The 24,948-nt window shown below is 40.2% G+C and overlaps 2 protein-coding genes and 1 pseudogene across 5 annotated transcripts in view; all 3 read right to left on the bottom strand.

Moving 5' to 3' along the window:
* Positions 1-536: 536 nt before the first annotated feature.
* Positions 537-3,894, bottom strand: RPL14 (ribosomal protein L14). Its single transcript, XM_037526751.2, has 6 exons — positions 3,830-3,894; positions 3,241-3,342; positions 2,567-2,661; positions 1,180-1,279; positions 1,021-1,074; positions 537-864 (listed from the first exon to the last, which is right to left on the bottom strand). Exons 1-6 carry the CDS (start codon positions 3,830-3,832, stop codon positions 586-588), a joined length of 633 nt encoding a protein of 210 aa, XP_037382648.1. The 5' UTR covers positions 3,833-3,894; the 3' UTR covers positions 537-585.
* Positions 3,895-13,015: 9,121 nt separating this feature from the next.
* On the bottom strand, positions 13,016-16,119 carry LOC119237575 (transcription and mRNA export factor ENY2-like; annotated as a pseudogene).
* A 733-nt stretch (positions 16,120-16,852) lies between these two features.
* The window catches only part of ENTPD3 (ectonucleoside triphosphate diphosphohydrolase 3), a 32,006-nt gene continuing 23,910 nt past the window's right edge, over positions 16,853-24,948 (bottom strand). For all 4 annotated transcript variants that reach the window (XM_037526748.2, XM_037526749.2, XM_037526747.2 and 1 more), the window contains 4 exons: positions 22,064-22,336; positions 21,783-21,893; positions 20,949-21,086; positions 16,853-18,185 (listed from right to left, as the gene is read on the bottom strand). In XM_037526748.2, the coding sequence (XP_037382645.1) occupies positions 17,949-18,185; positions 20,949-21,086; positions 21,783-21,893; positions 22,064-22,336 (759 nt within the window). In that variant the 3' untranslated portion in view covers positions 16,853-17,948. The remainder of the gene's footprint in view (positions 18,186-20,948; positions 21,087-21,782; positions 21,894-22,063; positions 22,337-24,948) is intronic.

Raw genomic sequence — 24,948 nt, 5'->3', positions numbered from 1 at the left:
CTCAGGACATTTTCCTACTCCAGATATTAGGACAGGAAATCCCAAATTGCTTATATTTCCTCTATCACTTGCCTATTAATAACACCAGGCAAAAATGAGTTTTGCCCCTATTATTTCAGCAAGAACTGGAAACTACCTTTTTAGTTAGAAATAAGGAACTTGACACTTTTGAAATCAACATACCATAGTAAATTCTGACTCGTTTTCTAATGTTTTCTGTTAAGAAACTTGCTAAAATTCAGTGCCCAAAAGTTACTGATGTAAGAAGAAAATGTAAAGCCCTAAAAGTAAAAATAAAAAGCTTGCTAAATCCTAAAATTGTTGGAAGTTGGGAATTAACATTTATGGGAAATAAACAAAAACTCCAATGATCACAATGTTCTAAGAGATCACTAACTAGTCATGACTTTGGACTATCTGGGCAGAGGGAGATTAAGAAATTCATCATCTGATGACATTAACACCACCACTACCAAGTGGGCCTCTGAATCCTTAGCTCAGCAACATACTTTCACCCACAGATTAAATATATTTGCCAACGGTTAAAAAGAACCTTTATTACTTTTATAATAGCCTTTTATGCTCTTATGCTTTCTTGCCAGATGCCTTTGGAGCAGGTGGTTTCTGGGCTGGAGCTTTCTGACCCTTCTGAGCTTTAGGAGGAGCAGTCTTCTGGCCCGCGGCTTTCGGGGCAGGAGCTTTCTGGGCTGGAGCCTTCTTGCCTGCAGCAGTCACCTTTTTTGCTGGAACCTTTGCAGCAGCTGCTGCAGCTGCACCCTTTGCAGCTAGTGCTTTTTTGGGAGAAGCTTTCAGAAGAGCAGCCTTTTGAAGCTTCTTAACTTCAAGCTTGATTATTCTGTTTCTCTGAAAAGTTTCAATGTAAGATGACGTTAATCATACATGCATCATAAAACCATTTGTCCAAGACCCCTATAAAGGCAACTTCAGTCTATGAAGCTTGGGCAAGCACTGATTTTTAGAGTTAGAATAGAACAATCACATTAATTTAAAAAAACTTACCATCTTCTTTGCCTTCATGACTTTGTAACGATCAAAATCTGTCATTTTGGCTTTCTGTAAATAAATTAATTGAATTAAAACAAAACCAAACAACTACCCCTCTTATACCACCTTCCAACCCTCCAAAAAAGGTCAAAACTAAAACTACCCCATCATTACCCTTTCTCTGGCTTCAATCTTCTTGGCCCATCTTGTGGCTGCCCATTTTTTATTAATATCTGCCTTCTCCCAGGCCTGCCGGACATACTTCTGGCGGGCACTGGAAAGAGCCAAGACCATAAATTAAGGAAATCACTTTCAAAGTCATAGAAATCCAAGGAGACAACTTATATCCTCTGAAAAGCACAACTCATAACCCCTCAAGTTGTTTATCTTATAGTCTCAAACACACATTTAGTAAGAAATACACACCAACCTACATGCTGAGTTTAAAAATCACCTCATGTATATAACATCAGTCTTGTGTAGTGGATCTATAAAATTTCCCTTTCATAAAGAATAAGGTAAAATTTAATCCTTAGGGCCAATGTTTTTACTGTATACAATAATGTTTAAAGATGGCCAAACATAAAATTCAATTAGTTATTTTGAAATTCAAATATCTCAAGTATCAAAACCCAGCATGCTTTAAAAAATAAATGAATAGTACATGCCAGAGCCCATGTTCCACTGCAATTTGTCACTGCTGCAAAGATAACTATAGCAACACATCAATGTCTTAGCATCCACAATATACCACCCATCTCTAGTGGCTGCCTCAATTCCTCCACCAGTTGTCATATTAAAATGATAAAATACTTGTGTGTTGTTTTGTGAAATATGTTAAACACCTAATAATTGACACATGCTAAAAGCTTAACTGAAGATTGCTAGTATTGGAAATTCCAAGTATTTCTGCCTTGGAACTTAAAAGTGACTAAAATGTTTACAAGACAGGGCCTCCCCGGTGGCGCAGTGGTTGAGCGCTGGGTTGCGAAGCTGCCCGCAGCCTCTGCAGTGCCGGTTCAATCCCTGGTTGCTCCCGGGCCACCAGAGGAGGGTCCCACATGGTGCGCAGACCTCTCCTGCCGCCCGCTGCTCCCCTCAGCAGTGTACTTCGGTCCTTCTGCCTGCTCTGCTCCCCACTCTGGCTCTGGTGAATTCTCTCACCCTCCCGCGCTTCTGACTGTACCCAGTGCTTGTATGTATGTATGTATAAATAAATAAATAAATAAATAAATCTTTAAAAAAAAAATGTTTACAAGACAACTCCTTAATTTTTGTTACATAAATCCTGAGACAAGGGGACAAAAAAAAGGAGGGGGCGGCAAATCTGTGAAAAGGCAAAGCCAGCTAACTACCAGAGTGGAAAAATAATCACAGAACATTTAATAAGTAAATAATGCCAGTCAACTTCTAGCTGTAAATGCCTCTTTTGAATGGCTCTTATTCTTTAGTACGTTCACTATATTCTCAAAGGAAAACAGCCAAAACATTTCTTTAATTAAACTAAGTAAACTTTTCTAGAATAAACAAGGGTGAGGGAGAGGTGCTGGTGGACAGTTACCTGTGTGGGAACTTGAGGATGAAGTCAGTGAGCTGCATGCATTTGAAAGGCATAGCCTGTCGCCTCACCTGCGTGCAGGGTCCATCAACCAAAGCCTAGAATATTTAAGATTAAGAATCTCAATGTAAACACAACAGCATGCAGATATCCCATGTCCTTTCAGAAACATCAAATCCCCATTTAAATGCATCTTTAAACTTTCACTATTTGCACACCATATACACCAACAATATGTGATTTACTTGATAATTGTGTCTTCAATCCTTACAATTTTATCAATCAACTTTATACCCACTCACAGGCTTTGGCGAACCCCTTAGCTTGTCATTCTCAAATGCAGATGACAGCAAACAAAAAGGCTTGTTATGGCTCCGGTTTTGTTCTAAATTCCGTTTAGATATCATAATTCACTTAAACCTCACTAATGCTTAAGCCCATTAGTTGAAAGTCCCGAAGGTTTCAATGACAGAGAACTACTCAAAACCAGTGGAACTTCTTCCAGCTACTCAAATCATGCTTTTAGCGTCTACTCTGCACTGCCTGTTTTCTTATTAGCAAAATAAAGCTACCACCCATGGTATTCTTTGCTTACAAGGCCAGGGGACAATCACCACCACCATGCATACCGTATACCATTCACTGCCACACGCAGTTGTGACATCCCTTACACTTACCCTATTCTGATCAATAACGTCTACAATCGCGACCAATTTCCCGGCATGAGGGCCAAAGGAGACGTAGGCCACACGGCCAACCTCCACGAAGCGCCTAAACACCTGAAATTGGAGTAGGGGAGTTAGAAAAGCAGGAAGATAAAACACTCTTTTATAAGGCTTTACAGCTTAAAGGATAAGTACAAAGAACCAGAATATTGAGGGAAACTTGCCCGATTATCATGGAATGACCTGGACGAAATCTGCAGAGGCCCTGGTGGCAAAAGCAGGGTTCCGGCCGGCCAATCCCAGCCCGATGTGGTCAGTGGTCAGGGGCCTGGGCCAGGCTACCAGCCGCCCCAGCCATTCAGGTCTGGCGGCCGAGGCGCGCCCGCGTGGCCCCAGACGCTCCCTGGCCCGCCGGGGCCTCCACGCGCTCCTTCGCCGCGCGACCGGGGAGCTTCGAAATCCCGCGCTCCGCCCGCCCGGGGATCCTCACCGCCCAGTACGTAAGACCCGCAGGGCGCCGTTACACTCCTCGGCTGCCCGGCCCAAGCGAAGGTAGAGCAGCATGGAGGGCAGACCCGGAGCCCGCCACAGCCAGACTCACCATCTTGGCGGCGCTCGGGCAGAAGAGAGACGGCACGCCCGACGGTGCGCATGTGTAGAAAGCAGTTCCGCCCCTACGCCCGACGTGGCGCCGACGTGGGTACTGATTGGTTGGGGTTAGGACGTGCGGGGTGTGCGTACGCATGCGCACTGGAAAACATGGCGGAGCTGCTCTGAGCTGTGTTGCTTTTCCGAGTTAGGGGAGAGTCAATGTGGTCTAAGTGTCCTGGGGACGGAGTTATAGGAAGGTCGTCTCATAGGACTTTAGGGTGAAGAGGAGCACAGACGTTATGCCTTCCATTGTAACTCCTCTTTCCTTATGGCTCCCTCCCTGCCGCTCCTTTTTTTTTCTTTTGATTTTTTTTCCACCCACTGCTTAGTAGTCTGTTTATCTAAATGCTATTGTTACTCGTGACTTAGTACTAGATTTTCTCTCTCCCTAAGTGACCACGGTAATTTATTCCCTGTATTTTGGTTTTTAATTCTGGTAATATTTGGATACCCTCATTGCGTATCAGCACCGTATTGCACCCACTACCAAATCATCCATCGTGTGCTTCCTTTCCTCATTTCCTACTGCCCCCACAGTAATTTTGTTGACCTTTTATTTTAAAGTAATTCAGAATTACAGAAAAGTCACAAAATGTGTACAAATAATTCCCACAAACGATTCACTTTATTCACCAAATGGCAATATTTCATTATTTAAATAGTAATATTCCACTGTGTATATAAACCACATCTTTATCTGCTCATCAGCAATTGGGCACTTGGGTTGTTTCCATAGCTTGGCTATGGTAAGTAGTGCTACAATGAATATAGGAGGGCATACAACCCTTCGGAATAGTGCTTTATATTGGTAGATACCAAGGAGAGGGATTGCTGGGTCATATGGCAGATAATTAGTAATGTTTTGAGAAATCACACATTTTCCTAGGAGATTAGACTAGTCTCCCCGCCAGCAATGTATGAGGATTCCTTCTCCCCTACACCTTCACCAAAATTTGTTTCTGGTCATTTTGATAGTTTGGCCATTGTCACATTTACACTGGTCTACTTAAACAGGCCAAACACATGTGTCTCCCCTGCCAGGAATGCTTTTCCCTCTGTTCCTACACATTGCATGGCAGTGCCAACTCATCCCTTGTATTATTTTCTACATATTTCTTCTAAGAGACCCACCACATGTAGAAAAAGACCAATCTCCTTCCTTTTCTAATGATAGCTCAGCTTTCTTTACTCTTTAGAGCTATTATAACTATTTGACTTACTTTTCTGCTCACCTAAGTTGTAGTTTTGTGCAAATTGGAGTAAGTGCCATAAGGGTAGTACCTTGGTCATCTTAGCCCAATGCCGAATCAGGGGCTCAATAAATGGATATTGCCTGGATTAGTATTTAGGCATCTTGTCTCAGAATTTAGAAAAGGAAAGGATATGAATACGAGTGTTTATAGCAGAATTTTTGTAGTAATAGCCCCATGCAGGAAACTACCCAATGACTCACAAACAAGAGAATGGATAGATGGAAGTCTATAGCAATCAATTCAATAGCAACTACAAATTTACATATACCCACTGAGTAAAATGTCAGACACAAAGAGCATATGCTGTGTTGATCTCATTTATTTAAAGTACAAACCAGGCAAACTAAACTGTGTTTCTCAGAGATAATGATCATGTTTACCCTTGGCACAGGGAGCTTTGGCTGGAATGGAAGAGAGCTTTTGAGCTGCTGGTGATATTTTATTTGTGTGTTGGCTACATGATTGTGTTCATCTTGTGAAAATTCAAAGCTCTACCCTTATAATTTGTGCATTTCTTTCCCCTAAATGTATGTTAACATAAAACAATTTTATTTTTTAATTGTAAACAGTGTTTTCTCACTCTATAACCGAGAATCTGATTTGCAGATCTGGGCATGGGAAAGAAACTGCATTTAAACATAAGTTCCCCTATATGTGTTTTGAACACACTCTGGATGATATCTGATTATGTCAGCCCTGTTGTAAGTCTGCCACGTGTTCATTTTTATCCCACTCTATAGGATAACATCCAACCCCCTAGTCTGGCATTCAAGGCTCTCTGTAACCTCTTCCAATGTCTCAGCTTTTTGTTTGTAGTCATTTTGTATCAGTCACCCTTATCCTGCTATAGGCAAAACACTACATGACATACACCTCAGTAACATCTTTAAAGACACATCACCCGAAGAGTGATAATGAAGGCAAGGATAAACAGCTGGGACTACATCTAATTAAAGAGCTTCTGTACAGCAAAAGAGACAGTACCAAAACAAAGAGACACCCCACTGATTGGGAGAACATTTTTGCACACAACACTAATGATAAAGGACTGATCACAAAAATCTACAAAGAGCTGTCAAAAAATGGGCAGACAAGCTAAAAAGAAACTTCTCCAAAGAGGAAATGCAAATGGCCAACAGGCATATGAAAAAATGTTCAACATCACTTGTAATCAGGGAAATGCAAATCAAAACTACAATGAGATAACATCTCACACCAGTGAGCATTGCACATATTAAAAAAACTAGCAACAACAAATGTTGGCGAGGATGTGGAGAAAAAGGAACTCTCCTGCACTGCTGGTGGGAGTGCAAACTGGTCCAACCACTATGGAAAGCTGTGTGGAGATTCCTCAACCTGCTGAAGATGGAGCTTCCATATGATTCAACAATTCCACTCCTAGGTATTTACCCAAAGGACACAGAAACATTAATTCAAAAGGACACCTGCACCCCTATGTTTATAGCAGCACTAGTTACAATAGCTAAGCTATGGAAACAACCCAAATGCCCAAAAATAGATGACTGGATCAAGAAGATGTGGTACATATACACCATGGAATATTACTCAGCAATCAAACAAGATAAACACATGCAATTTGCAGCAACATGGATGGAGCTGGAAGGGATCATGCTCAGAGAAATAAGCCAGAAAGAAAAAGAAAAATACCAGATGGTCTCACTCATAGCAGGAATTTAGAAAACCTAAATGAGGGACCAGGAAAAAAACTAATTATAATAAAGTAAAAATCAAAATCAACAAGCAACTATAAACCAGAGACACACTTCAGTGGGGGAGGAAGGAATAGGATCAAAACAAGGGAGATGGGAATTGTATAGGGACTATAACCAAAATGAAAATGCAAATATTGTGCAAAAATGAAAAATGATGTAAAAAATGTATAAATAAATAAATAGCATATGGGTCAAAATGCACATAGTAATTAACTCTCACCTGGGCATTTACAGCAAATAATCAGTTTCTAAAAAAAAAAAAAAAAAAAAATGGGCTATCGGTTCTGATTTTAGATTATAAAAGACTGTGGCCCATCTCTCTTCTCTCCCTCTTCTTTCTATTTGCTTGCTCTGATGAAGGTTGCTGCCATGGTGTGAGCCCCCCTCTGGAGAGGCCCACATGGCAAGAGAATGAGGGTACCCAGCTGGATAACTGAGACATTCAGTCCAATAGCCTGAAAGGAATGGAATCTGCTGGCAATCACCTGAGTGAAGTTGGAAGTGGATGGTTTCCCAGCAGAGTCCTGAGATGATTGTACCCCTCCCTGACTGACATCTTCACTGCAACCTATGAGGACCCCTGAGCCACCAGACTAAGCCATGTCTACATTCCTGACCCACAGAAACAATGAGATAATAAATGCTGTTGTTTGAAGTCACTGGATTTGGGGGCAATTTGTTAACATTGCGATAGATAACTCATACAGCTTCCTAGTTGGTTTCCCTCCTCTACTCTTAGCACACACAGTCTATGCTTCACAGACAGCAGAGGGATCCTTTCAAAACACAAGTCAGGGGAGAAGGGGCAAGAACAACTCCCGTAACAACCACAGCCAGCACGCTGCCACTGCATCCATGTCCAGTGCCTGTGTCTCACCTGTTGTGGCCACATACCCAAGAGAAAGGAGGATACTGAGAAGGATGCTGAGGGAGATGAAGCCATGGGAAAGGATGAATCACAGAGAAGACCCACTAGGTTATTTGCCAAACCTGTTCCTCTGAAGCCAGAGTTTTTTAAAGTCCAAAAAAGCTTTAAAGTCTAAAAAAGTCCATGCAAAGAAGGAGAGAAGGTACCCAGTGGAGAAAAGCATAAGGCAAAAATGGAATAAATGGGGCCTTCCTGGTGGCACAAAGGGTTAAGCACCGCACTATGAAGCAATCTGCAGCCTCTGCAGCATGAGTTCGATCCCCGGCCTGCCAGGGAGCAACCCACATGGCGAGGCAGACCTCTCCTGTCTCACCCACTGCTCCCCTCAGCAGTGTATTTCAGTCAGTCTGCCTATTCTGTTCCTCACTCAGTCTCTGGTGAATCCTCTCCCCCGCCCCCACCCCCTGCATCTCTGGCCTGTACCCCAGCTCTTGTATGCATAAATAAATAAATCTTTAAAAAAAAAAAAATGAAATAACTGTAGAAAATGGAGAGGCCAAAATAGACCAGGCCAGGAAAATAGAAGGTTCTGGAAATGACAATTTTTGATAACTGCATACTTTGGTGACTGTTTAGTTCAAAATACTATTTTTATCAAGTTTGATGAAAATACAGAATTTTACTTTTTTAAAGCTATGTTATTAACACAGAGAACTTCATTGTTGTTTCTTGGGAGGAAGGGTGATGACACTAATAGAAGGTCTCTGAAGCTGGGTTGACATGAGAGAGAAAAACTTTCCTAAAGCTGGAGACAATTTGGTTTGGAAAAGATAATAAAACACACGTCAGATCGTGACCCCTCCCTGCTCAGTGGCCTATGTGGTCCTTCCCATTCTGGTCTCCTATCACCTCTCTTTCCTCATCTCCTGTCACGCTCCACCTTGTTTATTTTCTTCCAGTCACACTGGTCTCCTTCTGTTCTAAGTTCCCACCTTAGAACCTACCTGTATGCTTGCTGCCCCCTCTTTGGGACAGTCTTCCCCAGACATTTGCCTGACTGCTCCCTTACCTCCTTCAAGTTTTTGCTCAGCCTCACCTTATCAGCACTGATTTAATGTCTAATGTGAAATAATTTACTGCATTTTACTTTTTTATTGTCTGTCTTCCCTCTGTCAGTTCCCTCTACTAAGATTTCATCTCTAAAAAGGCAAAGCAATTTTGTTAGGTTCTTTGGTGTCGTCTAGGTGCCTAAAGCATTGCCTCATTCAAATTGAATGCCCTTGATAAATATTTGTTAAGTAAATGAATTAAATAATTGATGAAGTGAAACCAAATCCTCTCTGAAAGGTTTGGAGCAACTTGTTGAAATAGCAAACAGAAGGCTCCGTGTTTTAAGTTGTGGCTGGTGTAGAATCAAACATGATATATTTGAAGCCAGATCCTATAACCAGATGTCTGAACTGTGGGTAGTTCTCGCTCTCCTACACCTTTGGGTCATTTTTCTTAGCCCATCTGTGATCTAGCTGGACTCCTGAGATTGAGCCAGGATTCTACAGTCCAAAAAAGCCATGATTAAGAAATCAAACCCACAATTATAATATTTTGTGTGAAATGTATTTAGTCTCTGAGTGTTTCCTATTGAAGTATCTCTAATGCTTAACAAAATCCATCAGGTTCGTCATGTAATTTCAAATTAAAATGTATGATTATTTTTAGATTTGGATTTTAATTGAAAGGTTTGTGAGAATTTCATTATGTGGACAACTTTGTGATATTTAAGAGAATATGATTTACTACATTATAAATTTGATTTTTTAGTTTTATATGACCTTTCTGGTACTTAGAAATGTTTGTTAGGTTTGTAAGTCTAAATTAGTAACACTTAAATTGTACCAATGTTTCTGAACATTTAATCTCTTAGATGTGATTTAGTTGCACATTAATCAGAGAGCAAACTAGAGAGTAATCACTTCTAATTTATTAAAAATTATTGGATATAAAATCAAAAATAAACAAAATGTATAAGTTCAAATCAAAGGTTTAAGAAAAATCTCAATTTTTAAGCATGACTTTTAAAAAAGGAATATTATTTTAATGACAAGTAGCTTTAAATTGTAGAGCCTGTGCACAAAACTCTCCTCAAATATTTGAAAAGAAAATTCTTTACTGAAAATTCTTTACCGAGAAGGGTTTGAAGATCCCCCATAAATTAGAGTTGCAGAAGGGTCAGGATATCAAGAGCCCTGGAAACAAACACAAACACAGGCCACATCTGAATGAGAAGTCAATTGCATCCAATTCCTGCCACCTAACCCATGAGAGGTGGTGTCAGACGAGAAAAGGCATCAGGAGGGCAACTAGAATCACTGCCAAGTTCACACCTCTGCGTTCACACCAATTTTTGCTGAGTAACAGAGAATCTCGGTGACTGTGGATTAAAGTAGTCAAGGCATTTATTTCCCTCTTGTGGGCCATACTGGGCTGGCCTTGTGCTTCAGCTCAGGGACCTGCTCTCTCCTCCTTCCCTGAGGAGGCCTTATTCTCATTACTCCAGGCCTACAGATCCTGCCTTACATGCAGGAGGATAAAGAACAAGAGCAAAGTTTTCCGTCACTACTTTCTCAGGAAGAGCCCAGGTTGCTGGGTTGGACGTTTCTGTCTTCTTGCTATTGCCGGGAACTCAGCCTCATCATCACACCCACACAGATGTGTAAACAAAGCAGGGGAAGGAGTCTCTGCTTCTGAGTGGCTGCAAGCTCCACTAAGAACCAGATGGTCTAGGGCTAATACTATAGAAATGGCAAAGGCGAATATCAGGAAACAGATACTTAATACCCTACACCTGTGATGTGAGCAGCAGTGAGCTCTGGATGTGAAACCGGATTATCTTGTGACCTTCATGTGGAATAGCAATGTCGAGAGGGGTGGAGGTGGTGGCCTTACTCATGAAACGTAAACAGGTCAAACAGAGGCTTGTTTCTCAAACTTCCCAGAACTATAGCAAGGGCTTATGTTGAAAATCCAAGAGAGGTCATTTTGGGGCAAATGAGAAGTATTTTTTAGAACTGCATGAAACAAAACAAAGCAAAACAAATTTTTAAAAAGCTGGGAGAATGAGTTAGCCTAAAAGGAGGTAAGATGGTGGTAGATATTAATTTGTGTCCAGAAAGTTTTCATTATTTTACCAGTGACATATTCCTAGGGGCTCTTTTGAAGGGGAACCATGGAAGGTGAGAAGAAGTTGTTTTACTTACCCAGTAAACAGCATTTGTGCACAAAATCCAGGTCTGGAAGTTCTAGTTCACATGTTCCCCTTGTAGTTTTTCTTTAATTCAGAAAAACTGTCTCTTTTCTCTCTCTTTGTATTAAAGTATAATTTACCTGCAATAAAATACACATATTTTAAATATATAATTTAAAGAGTTTTAACAAATGTGTATGCCCTTGAAACCACCATCAAGACTGTTCTGATTTCTGTCACCATTAAAGTCCCTTTTCACCTCATTCCCTGAAGCCCATCAATATTCTCTCTTCATCACTATCGATTTTGACCCATTCTTGAACTTCATGGAAGTGGAGTCATGCAATATGGATTATTTGGTCTTGCTTCCTTAGCTCAATTCTCTATGAGATTCATCTATGTTTTTGTGGGTATCAGGAATTCAATCTTTTTCATTGTTGAGTAAATTCCATGGCATGAATATATCACAATTTGTTTACTCATTCTTCTGTTGATAGACGTTTGGATTTCTCCAGTTTGGGCCTGCAACAAATGTAGCTACTATGAACAAACTCGTATAAGTCTTTGCATATGTGGATATAGCAGTAACTTGTTCTTTTCAAATATTTTTTTGGCTAACCTAGAGTTTTAGCATTTCTATGTAAAGTTTCAAAGGAACTCATCAAGAATATTGATTGGGATTACATGGAATCTATACATTAGTTTGGGGAGTGTCTTAGATTAGGGTCTCTGTTAAACAGACTCTGAGACAAGGGATTATATGTAGAAGGTTTGCTGGGAAATGCTTTATCTACACTCATGAGGAAATGGGGGAGCAGAAATGAGTAGAGGGAGAAATTGAATTCCAGTGCGGCTGTATGGAATTCTCAGCCAATTCCACAGCAAGCTCTGAAGCTGTATGGCCTTCAGAGTTGTCTTTTTATATCCCCATCCCCATAAAGACCATCAGTTGATGCAGGCTTCTCTGAGGAGGAGGTACAACATAGGGTCAGGCAACTCTCAGTCTGAGGACAAGAAGAGGGACTCAATAGGAGAAACCAGCAGCCAACATTTGCAGCAGTTGGGGGAAGGGCAGATGCTGGCCGGAGCTCTACAGCATTCACTCCTGGGAAAATAGGAGACTTCTAGACAAAGTGACTCTTTCAAACACAGACATGAGACCTATTTCCACTTTTTTTTTTTTAAGATTTTAATTTATTTATTTTATACAAGAACCGGGGTACAGGTCAGATGCGCGGGAGGGTGAGAGGCTTCACCAGAGACAGAGTGGGAACAGAACAGGCAGACTGACAAAATACACTGCTGAGGGGAGCAGCTGGCACGGCAGGAGAGGTCTGCTGCACCATGTGGGACCCTCGCTGGCGGTCCAGAATCGAACCCGCGCTGCAGTGGCTGCGGACAGCTTCACAGCGTGGCACTCAACCACCTGCGTCACCAGGGGAGGCCCTATTTCCACTTTAAATAAACCTTCCTTACTTTTAATCAATTCATTCCATATCGTAGATAACACCTTTTCTTTCTTTTAAAATAAGATTTTCAGAGAAATATATGCTACATACCAAATTTACAGATTTCTAAACCAAGAGAGTATTTATTTTCTTGTATTGAGGTAACTTTGGTTTACAACACAGCAATACCTTCCTCAGGTGTATGTTACCACACTGCCCCCACCATGGAAGCACCCATAATCTTTTACCCAAGGTCATTGTGCCCCTCCCCAATTGTCCCCCCGCCCACTGCCCCTAGCAGCCTTAATTCCTAAGACACGATAGAGTTTTAAGTTTGAAAAAACAAAAGTATAGGAGCACACAAAGAATCAAGTAGTTTGTTACCGAAAACAGTGGTTTCCCACTGCTTTCTCTCCAGATTCTTGCCAGAGAGACAATTTTAATTTTTTCAGTTGCTTGTATTTACCTACTTGTATATATATATGTATGTATTTTTACCATGATACAAAAAGGGATTTTATCTCGGAAAATGATTCCTAATTTATGTTAAGTTTTACTTTCAGAAATAAATCCATAAAACAACACAATCTAAATCAATCTTCAAGGCTGGCCTGCTGCTCAAGGAAGGCTCTTATTCTTTGTACAAGTTCTTCACACCATCAGGTACCTAGGCTCCACCTTTTGGTGTGATTTCAGCCATCAAGTCATCAACAGTGGCGTGTTCTAGTCCTTATTCTTTAATTACCTCTTCTTTACAGAGTACGCCTTCAATTGATCTTTCCAGCCATATTCAATTCATTTAGCTCTCTGCAACTCCTTGAGAGGGTCTCTTTCTGCAGTTTCTATCAACATTTGGTTAATCACTGCCCTCATGTGCTCACCTTTGCTCCTCTTGCTGACCACACTTTTCAGCTGCCCAGATTTTCTTAGCCTCTCACTAGCTGGAGCAACTAAGCTCACAGAAAGCTAGAGCACCAATTTCCCTACCTACATGTCTTTAAACAACATGTCTGTATGGCAACTTCTGGATTTTTCAGTTTTAAGGACTATCTATTGGTTCTTGACTATGGAAGATGAATATTTACTCCTCTTTCCTTACTCTGTACCTACCACATGTGCACATTCTTTGAATATATAATGATAATGTTAGAGCAGTATTAAGTATTTATATTTAAATGTGTAAAGTTAGTTTTTTGTTTCCCTATCATTAAATTTCTTTTTTTGGTTTTCATTTGCTTTGTATCTATTTTCTTAATAGTTTCTTCTCAAACATTTTTCCAGTGATCAAAATCTCTTCTCAAGGTATTAATTTATATCAGATATAAAATTCTATCAATTTCACTTTCTTGAAGATGTTTATGCCTGGATGGCCTGACTGGCTTCATTCTGAGCAGCTTCCCTCTATAACTTCTTCCATATTGTATCTCCTCTTTTCTAGAGCTCATGTCTTTCTTTCTCTTGGCTAATGCAGCTGTTTTTTGGTGGAGCACATTTTTCAATTAGCTTCCTTTGAAAGGAAGCTGTCTGAAAATGTCTAATCTGTTCTCATACTTAATTGATGGTTTGGCTTGGTATAGAAATCTACTTTGAAAATAATTTTTCTTCAGAAATTTAAGGGTATTGTCCCTTTGTCTCTTGACTCTAGAGTTATTGCTGAGAAACCTAAAGACATTCTCATCTTGATCCTCTGTAAGTTGTCAGTTTCTTTTCTCTTTTTCTCCAAAAGCTTATTAAATCTTCTTTTTCTTCTGTGTTCTGAAAATTTACAGTTTTGAGCCTCTAGTTCATCCATTGACTGGTCCCTTTCAATTATATCTTTCTTATCAGGGTGAAATTTTCCATTTATTTCATGGCTGACTTCCTCTTCTGTTTTTTTCTTTTGGGAACTCCTATTGTCTAGATGGACAACTTTGAGGATTGGCTATAGAATTTCTTTTGTCTTTTCATCCCTTTTTCTCATTGCTTTGTCTTCTTTCTATTTTCTAAGAGTTTGCTCAAAGTTATCCTCTAGTACTTCTAGTGAGTTTTTAATGTTTACTATCATGTTTTTAATTTAAAAAAAAATTTCTTCTGAATTCCACCTGCCCTTAAAAAAATCCTATTTCATAGATGCAGAGAAATAGCTGTCTTTTTTGTTTAAAATTTTCTTTTCCATGCATATTTTCTATTTCTATTTCTTCCAATTTATCTTGTTCTACAACCATAAATTCCAGCATCCCTAATTGGGTAGAGGGCAGGGGGAAGTGGGGAAGCACCCACTGGAAAGGATTTTTCTCCATGGTTCCAGCAGAGGGCCTTCATGTTTCATGTGTTTCAAAAGGAAAGACATTAGCTTACTTCTCTTACAACTTGAGTCACTTAGCCCAATGCATAGGACACGGAAGACTTTCGTTAAATGTACAATGAGTAAATGAATGAATATGTTAATGGGTGAAATACTTTATTATTTATCTCTCCCATTCCTTCAACCTTAATTATATGAATAAAAGAACTTGAGACATTTTATCTCAATTTAAATAGCCTGTTTCCCAAGCACCATTTGGACTAGGTACCCAGGTTTAAGTTATAAACATTGACATATAACACCATTTAAATGTCCATTTATATACCACCCTTAAATTCGAAGGTCTTAGAGTTTTTATTAGCCTATTTTCTTTTTTTGAAAGATTATTTATTTATACAAGAACTGGGGTACAGGCCAGATGCACGGAAGGGTGAGAGGATTCACCAGAGACAGAGTGGGGAACAGAACAGGCAGACTGATGAAATACACCGCTGAGAGGAGCAGGCAGGAGAGGTTGCCTCGCCGTGTGGGACCCTCGCCCCTGGCCGGGATCAAACCGCGCTGCAGAGGCCACGGGCAGCTTCACAGCATGGCGCACAACCGCCTGCGCCACAAGGGGAGGCCCATTCTATTAGCCTATTTTCTATGCTGCTTACTTACATATGTCTACTAACAAGAGGAATGTTGTTTGTAACATTTATTAGTTTGTGAGTGTTTTCTGGAAAACTGCAGCATCTGTGAAGACCAATTTCCATGCTGGCATTGTACGGACCTCAGTATTAGTAGTGCACAGAGGCACAGAATTAGAATAGAAGAGAATATTCAGATGCTGGCACATCCTGTTCCTCCTTTTATTGCTTGTTTTGCTTAGTACTCCTTAAAACAAAAATAAGAATCTCAAATTCAATGTTCAACTGCCTGAGATAGATTAATAGCAGGGCACAGACTTAGAGCTCGAATAAGAAATAGTTAAAAAAAAACAAAAACAAAAACACCCTCTTACTCATTTTCTATACTCTGCCAGGTACTAAGTGCTAACTTTTCTCTTATGTACCCTGTGAGGTACTTATTATCCCCATTTTATATATGAGGAAATCAAGGCTCAAAGAGATTGAAAAACTTTATGAAAATCACATAGGTAGCAAGTAGCAAATCCTTCAGTTATCCCAGATATTTTATTTTTTAAATGCCATAGAGGTCATGCAGAGTGTGTAAATGGTAGCAAAATGGAATAACCAGTTATGGAACATCATTGTGGCTCCAGAGCCTTTAGGAATTGGGGTTAGATGAGATCTTGATGAGGCCCTTTCAACAGGATTAGCTTTTTTATAAAAAGGGGCATCAAAGGACTCTAGAGAAAGCAGGTGCCTATCAGCCAGAAAGAGCACTCACCAGGAGCTGAATCAGCTGCATCTTGATCTTGAACTTCCCAGCTTCCAGAACTGTGAGAAAATAAATTTCCATAGTCTAAGCTATCCAGCTCATGGTATTTTGTTATGGCAGCCTAGCAGACTAAGGTATTTGTTTATCCCTTTTCAATACCAACCCCTATCTTCTCCCAAATTTAAGAGTAAAAATCTCCCAGATTTTCTTTAGAGTTTACTTTGTGTTTAGTTTTGTCTGCTTTTGAACATTATCTATTCCTTACCGGGAAGAATACTGAGGGATGGAAAAGTTTTTAAAGAAGTGGTCCAGGAGACAGATCATGGTGCGCGTGTGTCAAGGAAAGCTTTGTGGAAGAAGTAAAGATAGAATTGGACCTTGGGAAGTAAGTGTTACTTGGGTACATGGAGGGTGGCCCACAGTCTAGGTAAAAAGAACTATGTGAACCCTGGTGCAACTTGGGGAGCAGGGGCAGGCATTCCAGTTGGTGACCAAGATGTGAAAGGCAAGTTGTAGCCAGAAGCTTTGAATGTCAAATAAGATAAAGAAATATTCTTCACAATTATCTCACAGAGCCAAGGGTTTATAAAAGTGAAGCACTTTGAACTCTAGAATGAAAGAGAGACTAAAGCATGATTTTCTTCATTGATGAGAAAAGGTTTCTTAAGAAAATTTTCTTATCTTTTAAAGCTCCTCAGAAATACCACCTTGAGTGCTTAGGAGAAAGAGCACCGTGTAAAAGTTCACAAACACACATTGCAAGTCAAAATAATACTTTATTCTGTGTTCATTTAACAAACACCAATCTGAAATAAAGTTCATTTTTAGTGTGTGTAGCCATGGGACTTGCCAGAATTCTTTCTCACCCTATTTTGGAGTAAAAATGCTTCTACAACTTTTTTTCTTTCCCCAAAGTCAAGAGGTATGGCTACTATGCAGAGAAGCAGATGATTCAGAAAAGTAACTGGCAAGCAAATAACAGCAGAGGATGTCACGTCAAAGATTCCTGTGAGAACAGTGGGCAAAATAGATACACCATGCTAAATGCAAAGACAGTCCTCAGCAATAGCCCAGAAAAGGCAAACAAAACAAAAACAAACAAAATCCAATCTGGAATGTGACAGCCTCAGTAGGAGTGAGTGTGTTTCATCGGAGGACAGAGTGACGTGAAAGGAAGGTGAGGACAGAATGACGCACGCAGGTTGCAGTCTAATGACCGTAGCTCCCAGCAGGAACCCCGCTTTGGGAATGGCCACATTTTTCTGAGAACTTCTGTATGTTTCTATCCTTCAAGTTCTACCTGCATGACAGAAGCCTGGTTGAGGCCACTGTCCACAGGGTAAAGGAGTCTTCTCTCCTAGATACTATATTCTGCCAACCTAAGGGAGTTCAACATTTATGGGATTGTTAACGTTGCTTACTTAGGGACCAGTGCAAGGAAACGAGGTAAGTGACTGGGCCAAAAGTTTTAGGGGTGTCTGCCGGTTTCCAAGCTCGCCAAGAGGAATACTGAGGGATGAAAAGTGCAAACTGAGTCCTGAGGTCAATTCTTCAACATTAAACTGTCATATTTTCAGCTACTCTTCCTCTTTGGGCACTCGGAATAAAAAGCCTGAAGTTGACGGCCTGTCTCTCCTCTGTTCCCTAACAGGTCAGCAAGTGGGTGGCGTTTCTGGAGGAGCAATATGCTCAGAACAGCTGAGGACTCCCCAAGAGGTGCTTTGGCAGAAATCCTTATCCCAGAGGCACATGATCTGGGTATTTAACTTTAGTTGTGTTTCCTGAAGACAATTCACTTGTGTTGCCTGGTGGAACTCAGGCTGGGGATCCTTCGGGCTACAGCAGGGCCTTCTCAATGCTCACGCAGAATTCATGGGGCTGTTGAAGGCAACCTGAGAGCTGCTCATCTTCTTCGCTAATACATAAAGGTACACGAGAAACAACAGACACATAAAGGTCATCGTTGCAAAGAAGACCATGATGCCTACAAAGATGTGTCGTGGCAGGGCCATGCGGATCAGGGGGCTTGTGGCTGGGATCTGGTTGGTCAGGGCGAGCATGTAGCCGAGAGACCAGGCAATGCTGCTGTTCGCCACCTGTGAAGTAGAGGAGATGGCTCAGTTCTCAGGCCAGGACTTCTGGCTGGAATTTCATCCCCGGGGCACACCATTGTCACCTCGCATGATATACCCAGAGGAAACCGGCCTGAGGAGGTCAAAGGACTTGCCCGAGTACAGACACTGCAGAGGCTGGGTTACAGCCCAGGTCACTGTGACCATAGAGGCTTTTGACTTGACCTCAGCACTGCAGGGGAAACAGAAGAATTACTCCCAATGCCCTCACAGCCCAGTGTTAAGAGGGCACAGTTAACAGTAAAAAGTACACTGTTGTGAGTGGTTTACTCAATCCAGGGCCAGTTTTTAAAAGCAGGGGATCAGCGCAAATGGGAAAAAGACTTCGTCCATTTCTTCTGGTAGTCCCACAAATTTTCCCTTGCATGTTTTGAGGCTGTTTTATCATACATGTAAAAGTTCCAAATTTGCGGGCCTCCCCTGGTGGTGCAGTGGTTGAGCGCTGGACGGCAAAGCTCTGCAGCGCCAGTTCGATCCCCGGCCACCAATGAGGGTCCCACATGGCACGCAGACCTCTCCTGTCACCTGCTGCTCCCCTCAGCAGTGTATTTCATCACTCTGCCTGTTCTGTTCCCCACTCTGGCTCTGGTGAATTCTCTCACCCTCCCGCACTTCTGACTGTACCCAGTGCTTGTATAAATAAATGGATAAATCTTAAAAAAAAAAAAAAAGTTCCAAATTTGCAATTTTCATAATGAATTTAATTTTCAGTCATAATGTAATCTTCTCTATTGCAAATGATGCTCTTTATCTTAAGACTGTTCTGTCAGAGACTAAGTAGCTACTAGCCCTGTTTTCTTTTGGGTGGTGTATGTCCAAGAGTTTCCAAGTTCTGGGGCTTCCCTGGTGGCGCAAGGGGTTAAGCACCACACTATGAAGCAATCCACAGCCTCTGCAGCATGAGTTCAATCCCTGGCCTGCCAGGGAGCTATCCACATGGTGCAGCAGACCTCTCCTGTCTCGCTCGCTATTCCCCTCAGCAGTGTATTTCAGTCAGTCTGCCTGTTCTGTTCCCCACTCTGTCTCTGGTGAATCCTCTCAACTCCACATCTCTGGCCTGTACCCCAGCTCTTGTATGCATAAATAAATAAATTTTTTTTTAAAAATTAAAAAAAAGTCTCCAAGTTCTTATACCTATAGTATGTGTAACTCATAAACCATATAAACTTGACTTATGAAAACCCAATCTGACAATGTCTTGTTTTTTTTAAACTGGGAGATTTAGTCCATTATGATATATTTAGACTTTTCCTAATAGCTCATTAAAAAAGTTCAGTTACTGCTATTTTTCTATACATTTTTCCTTTCTTGCCTTAAAAATGATATTTGTATGTTCCTCTTTACAAGATGAGGATTTTAGCGTCCTCTTATGTCCCTAAGGAATCTCATGATTCCTTTCCCATCTCTATCACATTGGATATTAGCTATCCTGGAATACTGGGTCATTACGGATGGATTCTTCTCTTTCATTTCTTTAGTGTTTTCTTTTTTAATATGGATTTTAAGCCACGACATTATTTATCCTCACTTACTATATTTTTATAATAGCTCCTGCATTTCTCTTCTTGTTTAGTTTCTTCCTTCAAAAAAGCTTTCCGTGTAATTCTTTGAGGGGTAAATCTTCTGAAGTCTTCTTATGCTCTTATATTTGAATACTACTTTGGCAGGATATAAAATTCTTTATGAATGAAGGAAAGGAAGTTGAAACCTAGAATTTTGTATCTATCCAAATTGGTATTCAATGGAAAGTCCTTCTCCATCCTCCTTATGTACTTTCCTGCTAATTAGTCATTAGAAGCAGAGCTTAGAGAGTACATGTCACGAACAGTCCTCCAGACATCCTTATTTTCTGTACATGATTCAATTTTACTTATGCATAGGCACACCATCGCAGGCCTAACGTAGGATATTGATTGGTTTAATCTTACTATCGTCAAAGCTAATATTGAACAGACTGACTCCAGAGAGACTTCAGGCTTTAATCAGCTGTTTCTGAAATGAGAAAACCCACCCAAAATCTGGGGGGCATACTGCTGGGTGAAGATTTCAGCAAAACCGAGTCCTGCCTGAAAACAAGGTCTAGAGGGTGACTGAGACCAAAGAGTCTTCTTGTGACGGTGCTCTGGTGGCAGCTGAGACGCTAGCTTCAGATTATTCTGGACATTTAACAGTAATTACAGTGCCCATTCCAGGGGAAAATTCTTAATGTTGCAGGAAGTCTCTCATGCTCTAAAGTCAGTACACTTGACTTATCACACACACACACACACACACACACACACATATATATATGTATATAAATATATGATATCTATATAAAATGAAAGGCAACTAGTTACTATCATTTTTAAAAATATTGTTATATTTGGAGGTTCTTTTTAGCAAGAAAAGTCTCAGGTCCTTAGCACCTTTATGTATTACTGAGCACCTTCCAGGCTCTCAACCCCGTGTGTGATGCTAGCAATACGAGGCTGATAAAGCAAGTCCTGTCCTTGTGAAGTTCAGAGTCCTGCCCATTAGCTTCCAATCCTTTAGTATGTGGAAGTATCTCCATTAACACTCGCCCTCAATTCTCTGTCATCTTTTCTGGGATGCCCACAAGTGACCAAAATCACATCAGCTTCTGTTCAACATATTTAAACCACCAAAACCTTTTTATCTTCTGCATTTCTTTCAAAACCTCTATTATGACAGGAAGAAGAGAAAAGAATGTGAGCTTTGACTTACTTCTTTTATAAAACGTATTTTAGGCCAGGTCTCCTTAGTGAATTTGTATCCATTTATGAGCAAGTGGTAGACATAGTGAGCTGAGAAGCACTGGGAGCGCGCATAGGTCTCATCAAAATGGGGAAGCAGATCTGGGAGCTGAAAAGCAGGTCCAAAGCTGGTAAGAGGCAGCCTGGACAGGCATGTTCTAAAATTCACATTTCAGGGCCTCCCCTGGTGGCGCAGTGGTTGAGCAATGGGCTGCGAAGCTGCCCGCAACCTTTGCAGCACAGGTTCGATCCCCGGCCACTAGCAAGGGTCCCACACAGCGCGCAGACCTCTCCTGCCGCGCCTGCTGCTCCCCTCAGCAGTGTATTTCGTCACTCTGCCTGTTCTGTTCCCCGCTCTGGCTCTGGTGAATTCTCTCACCTTCCTGTGCTTCTGATTGTACCCAGTGCTTGTATAAATAAATAAATAAATAAATAAATCTTTTAAAATAAAATAAAATCCACATTTCAGAACTCCTTAGATCAAGTCTTATTTTAAGTAATTGTATCCTCTAACTTTCATAATAAAAACTATTATATAATAATTATACCATAAAATATGAAAATATCTCTATACAATATCAGTAGCAATAACCTGTAAGTTTATAGAGTACTTATTATGTGCCAAACACTGTTCTAACCAATGTGTGTGTGGTTAGAATCTACAATAGTCTACATTTTATAGATATGGTGGAAGGAGAACAGCATAAAAATCAAATACAGAACATATACACACATGCACACAAATAGAATATACTTAACTCTCCTATTTTTCATTGATATGGATCCTTCCTCATTAAATACTGACCTGACTCCATTCCTTTGAGCAGAAATCCCATGTGCTTGAGTTGAAGGTTTTCAAGGGAAAACTATCTGAAAGATTGAAAGTACTGGCTGTGTAGTAGAATCCTGCAAAGGCCTGTAAGGAAAGAGTACACAAGGAAATTAGTTTCAGAGGGGGGTATAATATGGAGGACTTACGGTGGAGAATAGGAAAGTGAGAAACAGGTCAGCAAAAGAGAAACAGAAAGGTGAGAAATAAATATTCAGTAAGGGAAGAAAGGAATCTTCCAGTGGTTTTGCTCTTACCCCAAATGACCCTTTAAGTTTTGGCTGATAAACTCCATTAAAGGAACAGTTTTCTTTGCCATCACAAGCTTTGAAGTCAAATAGAGAAGCCACCTTCTTACTGCAATTAAATGGATCTCCAGTTCCTTCCAAAACCACAGTAGCATCAGGATTATAATTGTCAGGCCTCATGTCAGTTGTACATGCACTGTCAAATATTTCCCTTAGAGTGAACTTGTGGCGATAATTCCGAGGGTAACAGGGATTTTGGACATTGCCTTTGTGTGGAAACTCCTGCAGGGGCAAAAGTGAGGTGTTAGAAACCACTTGTCTTTCGGATGGTACTTCTTGCGTATCCTTGCAAATACTGAGAACCAAGTATTTTCCTTTTGTAAGTTCTGTCACTACTCTGTGATACCAAAAGAGAAACAGAAAAAAATGTTCTGTGTCAGTGAAGGCAACTTGCAGGTTGTTTATAGAGAACTCAAAGTGGAGTGAGAAACAGTTACCCCACACCACACACAATGCTAGGTGCTCACATGATCTGTTCCAGCCTTTACCACGATGCTGTACAGAAGGCTTTATGAACTCCATTTTGATGAAAAAACAAGTTATGTTTAGAACGACTGATTATTTTGAATAGAATATTCAATAAAATAACCCGAAAGGTACAAATAAGTATATTATGACAATTAAATCTCCTTTCTGCATCCTTCATCCACCAGATTCCCTCCCTGGCAGTAATCACTATTGTCAGTTTTTGCGTATCCTACCTACATCTTGTGTATACTTCTTGTGTTGCAGATGCAAATATATTTTCTTCTCCCCTCTCCTTTTTTTCCCCCAAGTGTAAATGGCAGTACCCTCTACACACTGTTCTGTACCTTGCTTTTCTTACTTAAAAATGTCTTTGAGGGGTTAAGCACAGCACTGTGAAGTTATCCACAGCCTCTACAGCACAAGTTCAATTCCCAGCCGGCCAGGGAGCTACCCACATGGCGCAGCAGACCTCTCCTTGTCTCACCTGCTGCTCCCTTCAGCAGCATATTTCAGTCAGTCTGCCTATTCTGTTCCCTGCTCTCTCTCTGGTGAATATTCTCACCCCCTGTAACTCCAGCCTACACCACCCCAGCTCTTGTATGCATAAATAGATTTTTTTAAAAAAATTATATTTAAAAGAAAGGTAGAGGACCAATGATGAAAACTGTGAGTTTTATTAAAGGATATTTTATATTTATAATTCTGGATTGAAATTCTTAATATAATTAATAAGGCAATTCTTACCAAACTAATGAGTCACTAACAACTACAATCATTTTCTTAATGAATATTTTTTACTACTCAAAGTTATTTCAAAGTTCAAAATAAATGTCTGAGAGTAGGAAAAAAACTGTTACAACTAGAACAACATAATACTGGCTCAAGAATGGACAAATAATGAATAAAACAGAATGGAAAAGCCAGAAATAGATCTTCAACATCAAGTACTGATTAATCAAATGTCCTTGGAATCCTTGAAATTATAAGATTGCAAAAAGTCATAGCAACATTATTGGTGGGAATCTGAAGATTCCCTATTTATCCAATTAAATAAAAAACACACTTCTTCTTTGACCTATCATATAGTATTAAATCATTAAGGTTCTATGTATAAGAAGATTTATATTATTGCTATTTGCTATAGCAGCAAAACAGAACATTGCTTAGTGTCCATTAGGAAAGAAATGATTGCTTGAATTATAAAATGTTAAGTACTAAGGAAAATAAAATCATTTTGGCCTGGAAAACACGGAACAACATAATTAATAATTAATCAGTGAATAGTATTTGAAGGAGGTTCTTTCATTTTTTTGCCATTTGTATAGTTTTATACCTTTTGCAGAGTTTGACATTTTACAACAAAATGTATTTTCTTTTATGATAAAATGACCAATATAGTTTTTCTTTCCAAGTAATGATATTTGGAATATCATACACCCATGAAAATAATTCAAAAAAATTTCTCATGACATATGGTAAAGTGGGAAAAAAAGCGGAATATCAAATTACATAAATCATGTGAAGCCAAATTAGTAAATATACTTCTCATGCTTGGTGGGGGGCGGAAATAAAGAAAATACAACAATATGTTGATAGTGATTAATATTTTTTATTACTTATATTTTGTGTTGCTATTTTCATATTATTTTTTTTTTACAGAACATATATTACCAGGAAACTATATTGAAGAGGGAAAGAAAGTAAATGAATGTCCCTAATGCCTAAATGCTATCTGAGTAAGACTTGAACTCTGGAATGACTAGAATCATCTTAATAAAATAATTTGCAAAGTATCTAGCTCGGTAGATATGTAGCCCCTTTACATGACAGATGAGGAAAGAGACACAGACATATGGGATTTATTCAGCCTGTGTTCATAAGGCAGTGATCTACATGAACCTTCCAAGCCAGACTTGGCAACACATATTTGGTACATGAAAGTGTTGGTAAAGCAGATCTGAACATGCATTTGTGAGTGATCTTCATCATACCTGGATCCTTCCCTTCACCTGAATCAGAAAACTCAGAAAGCAGAGTCACCCTCTCAGGCATCCAGAGGTTACCAGGCAAGATGCAGAAATAGCCCTGTCCCTGTGTGCTGACTAACCACAGAGAAAGACTGGGCTGCACCAGGTCCTGGGCTCACATTTTGAGACTTGCGTTCTCAAACCCAGACCTGTCTCATTGGGAATATTCGCTTCTCTACTGTAGATTGTTGGGTACATTGATAGTCATTCTTCTAGAAACATTGTATTGTATGTATACACACACACACACACACACACACACACACACACACACACTCTGAAGAGCCAGTCACATTTAAGAGGTTAACCTCTCTACCTTGGGAAGAAGATTATTTCACC

Source organism: Talpa occidentalis, unplaced genomic scaffold, assembly GCF_014898055.3.
Source record: "Talpa occidentalis isolate TD23 unplaced genomic scaffold, MPIMG_talOcc4v2.1 talOcc4.10, whole genome shotgun sequence".
NCBI classification, from domain to species: Eukaryota; Metazoa; Chordata; class Mammalia; order Eulipotyphla; family Talpidae; genus Talpa; species Talpa occidentalis.
This window is presented reverse-complemented; position numbering and strand designations above follow the sequence as displayed.

What these genes read in the sequence shown, in the direction of transcription:
- RPL14 (XM_037526751.2), bottom strand. An exon ending in ATCCTCAAGTTCCCACACAG is followed by an intron (nt 1,280 to 2,566) that starts GTAACTGTCCAC and finishes GGCTCTTTCCAG; the next exon opens with TGCCCGCCAGAAGTATGTCC. An exon ending in TCATGAAGGCAAAGAAGATG is followed by an intron (nt 865 to 1,020) that starts GTAAGTTTTTTT and finishes GAAACTTTTCAG; the next exon opens with AGAAACAGAATAATCAAGCT.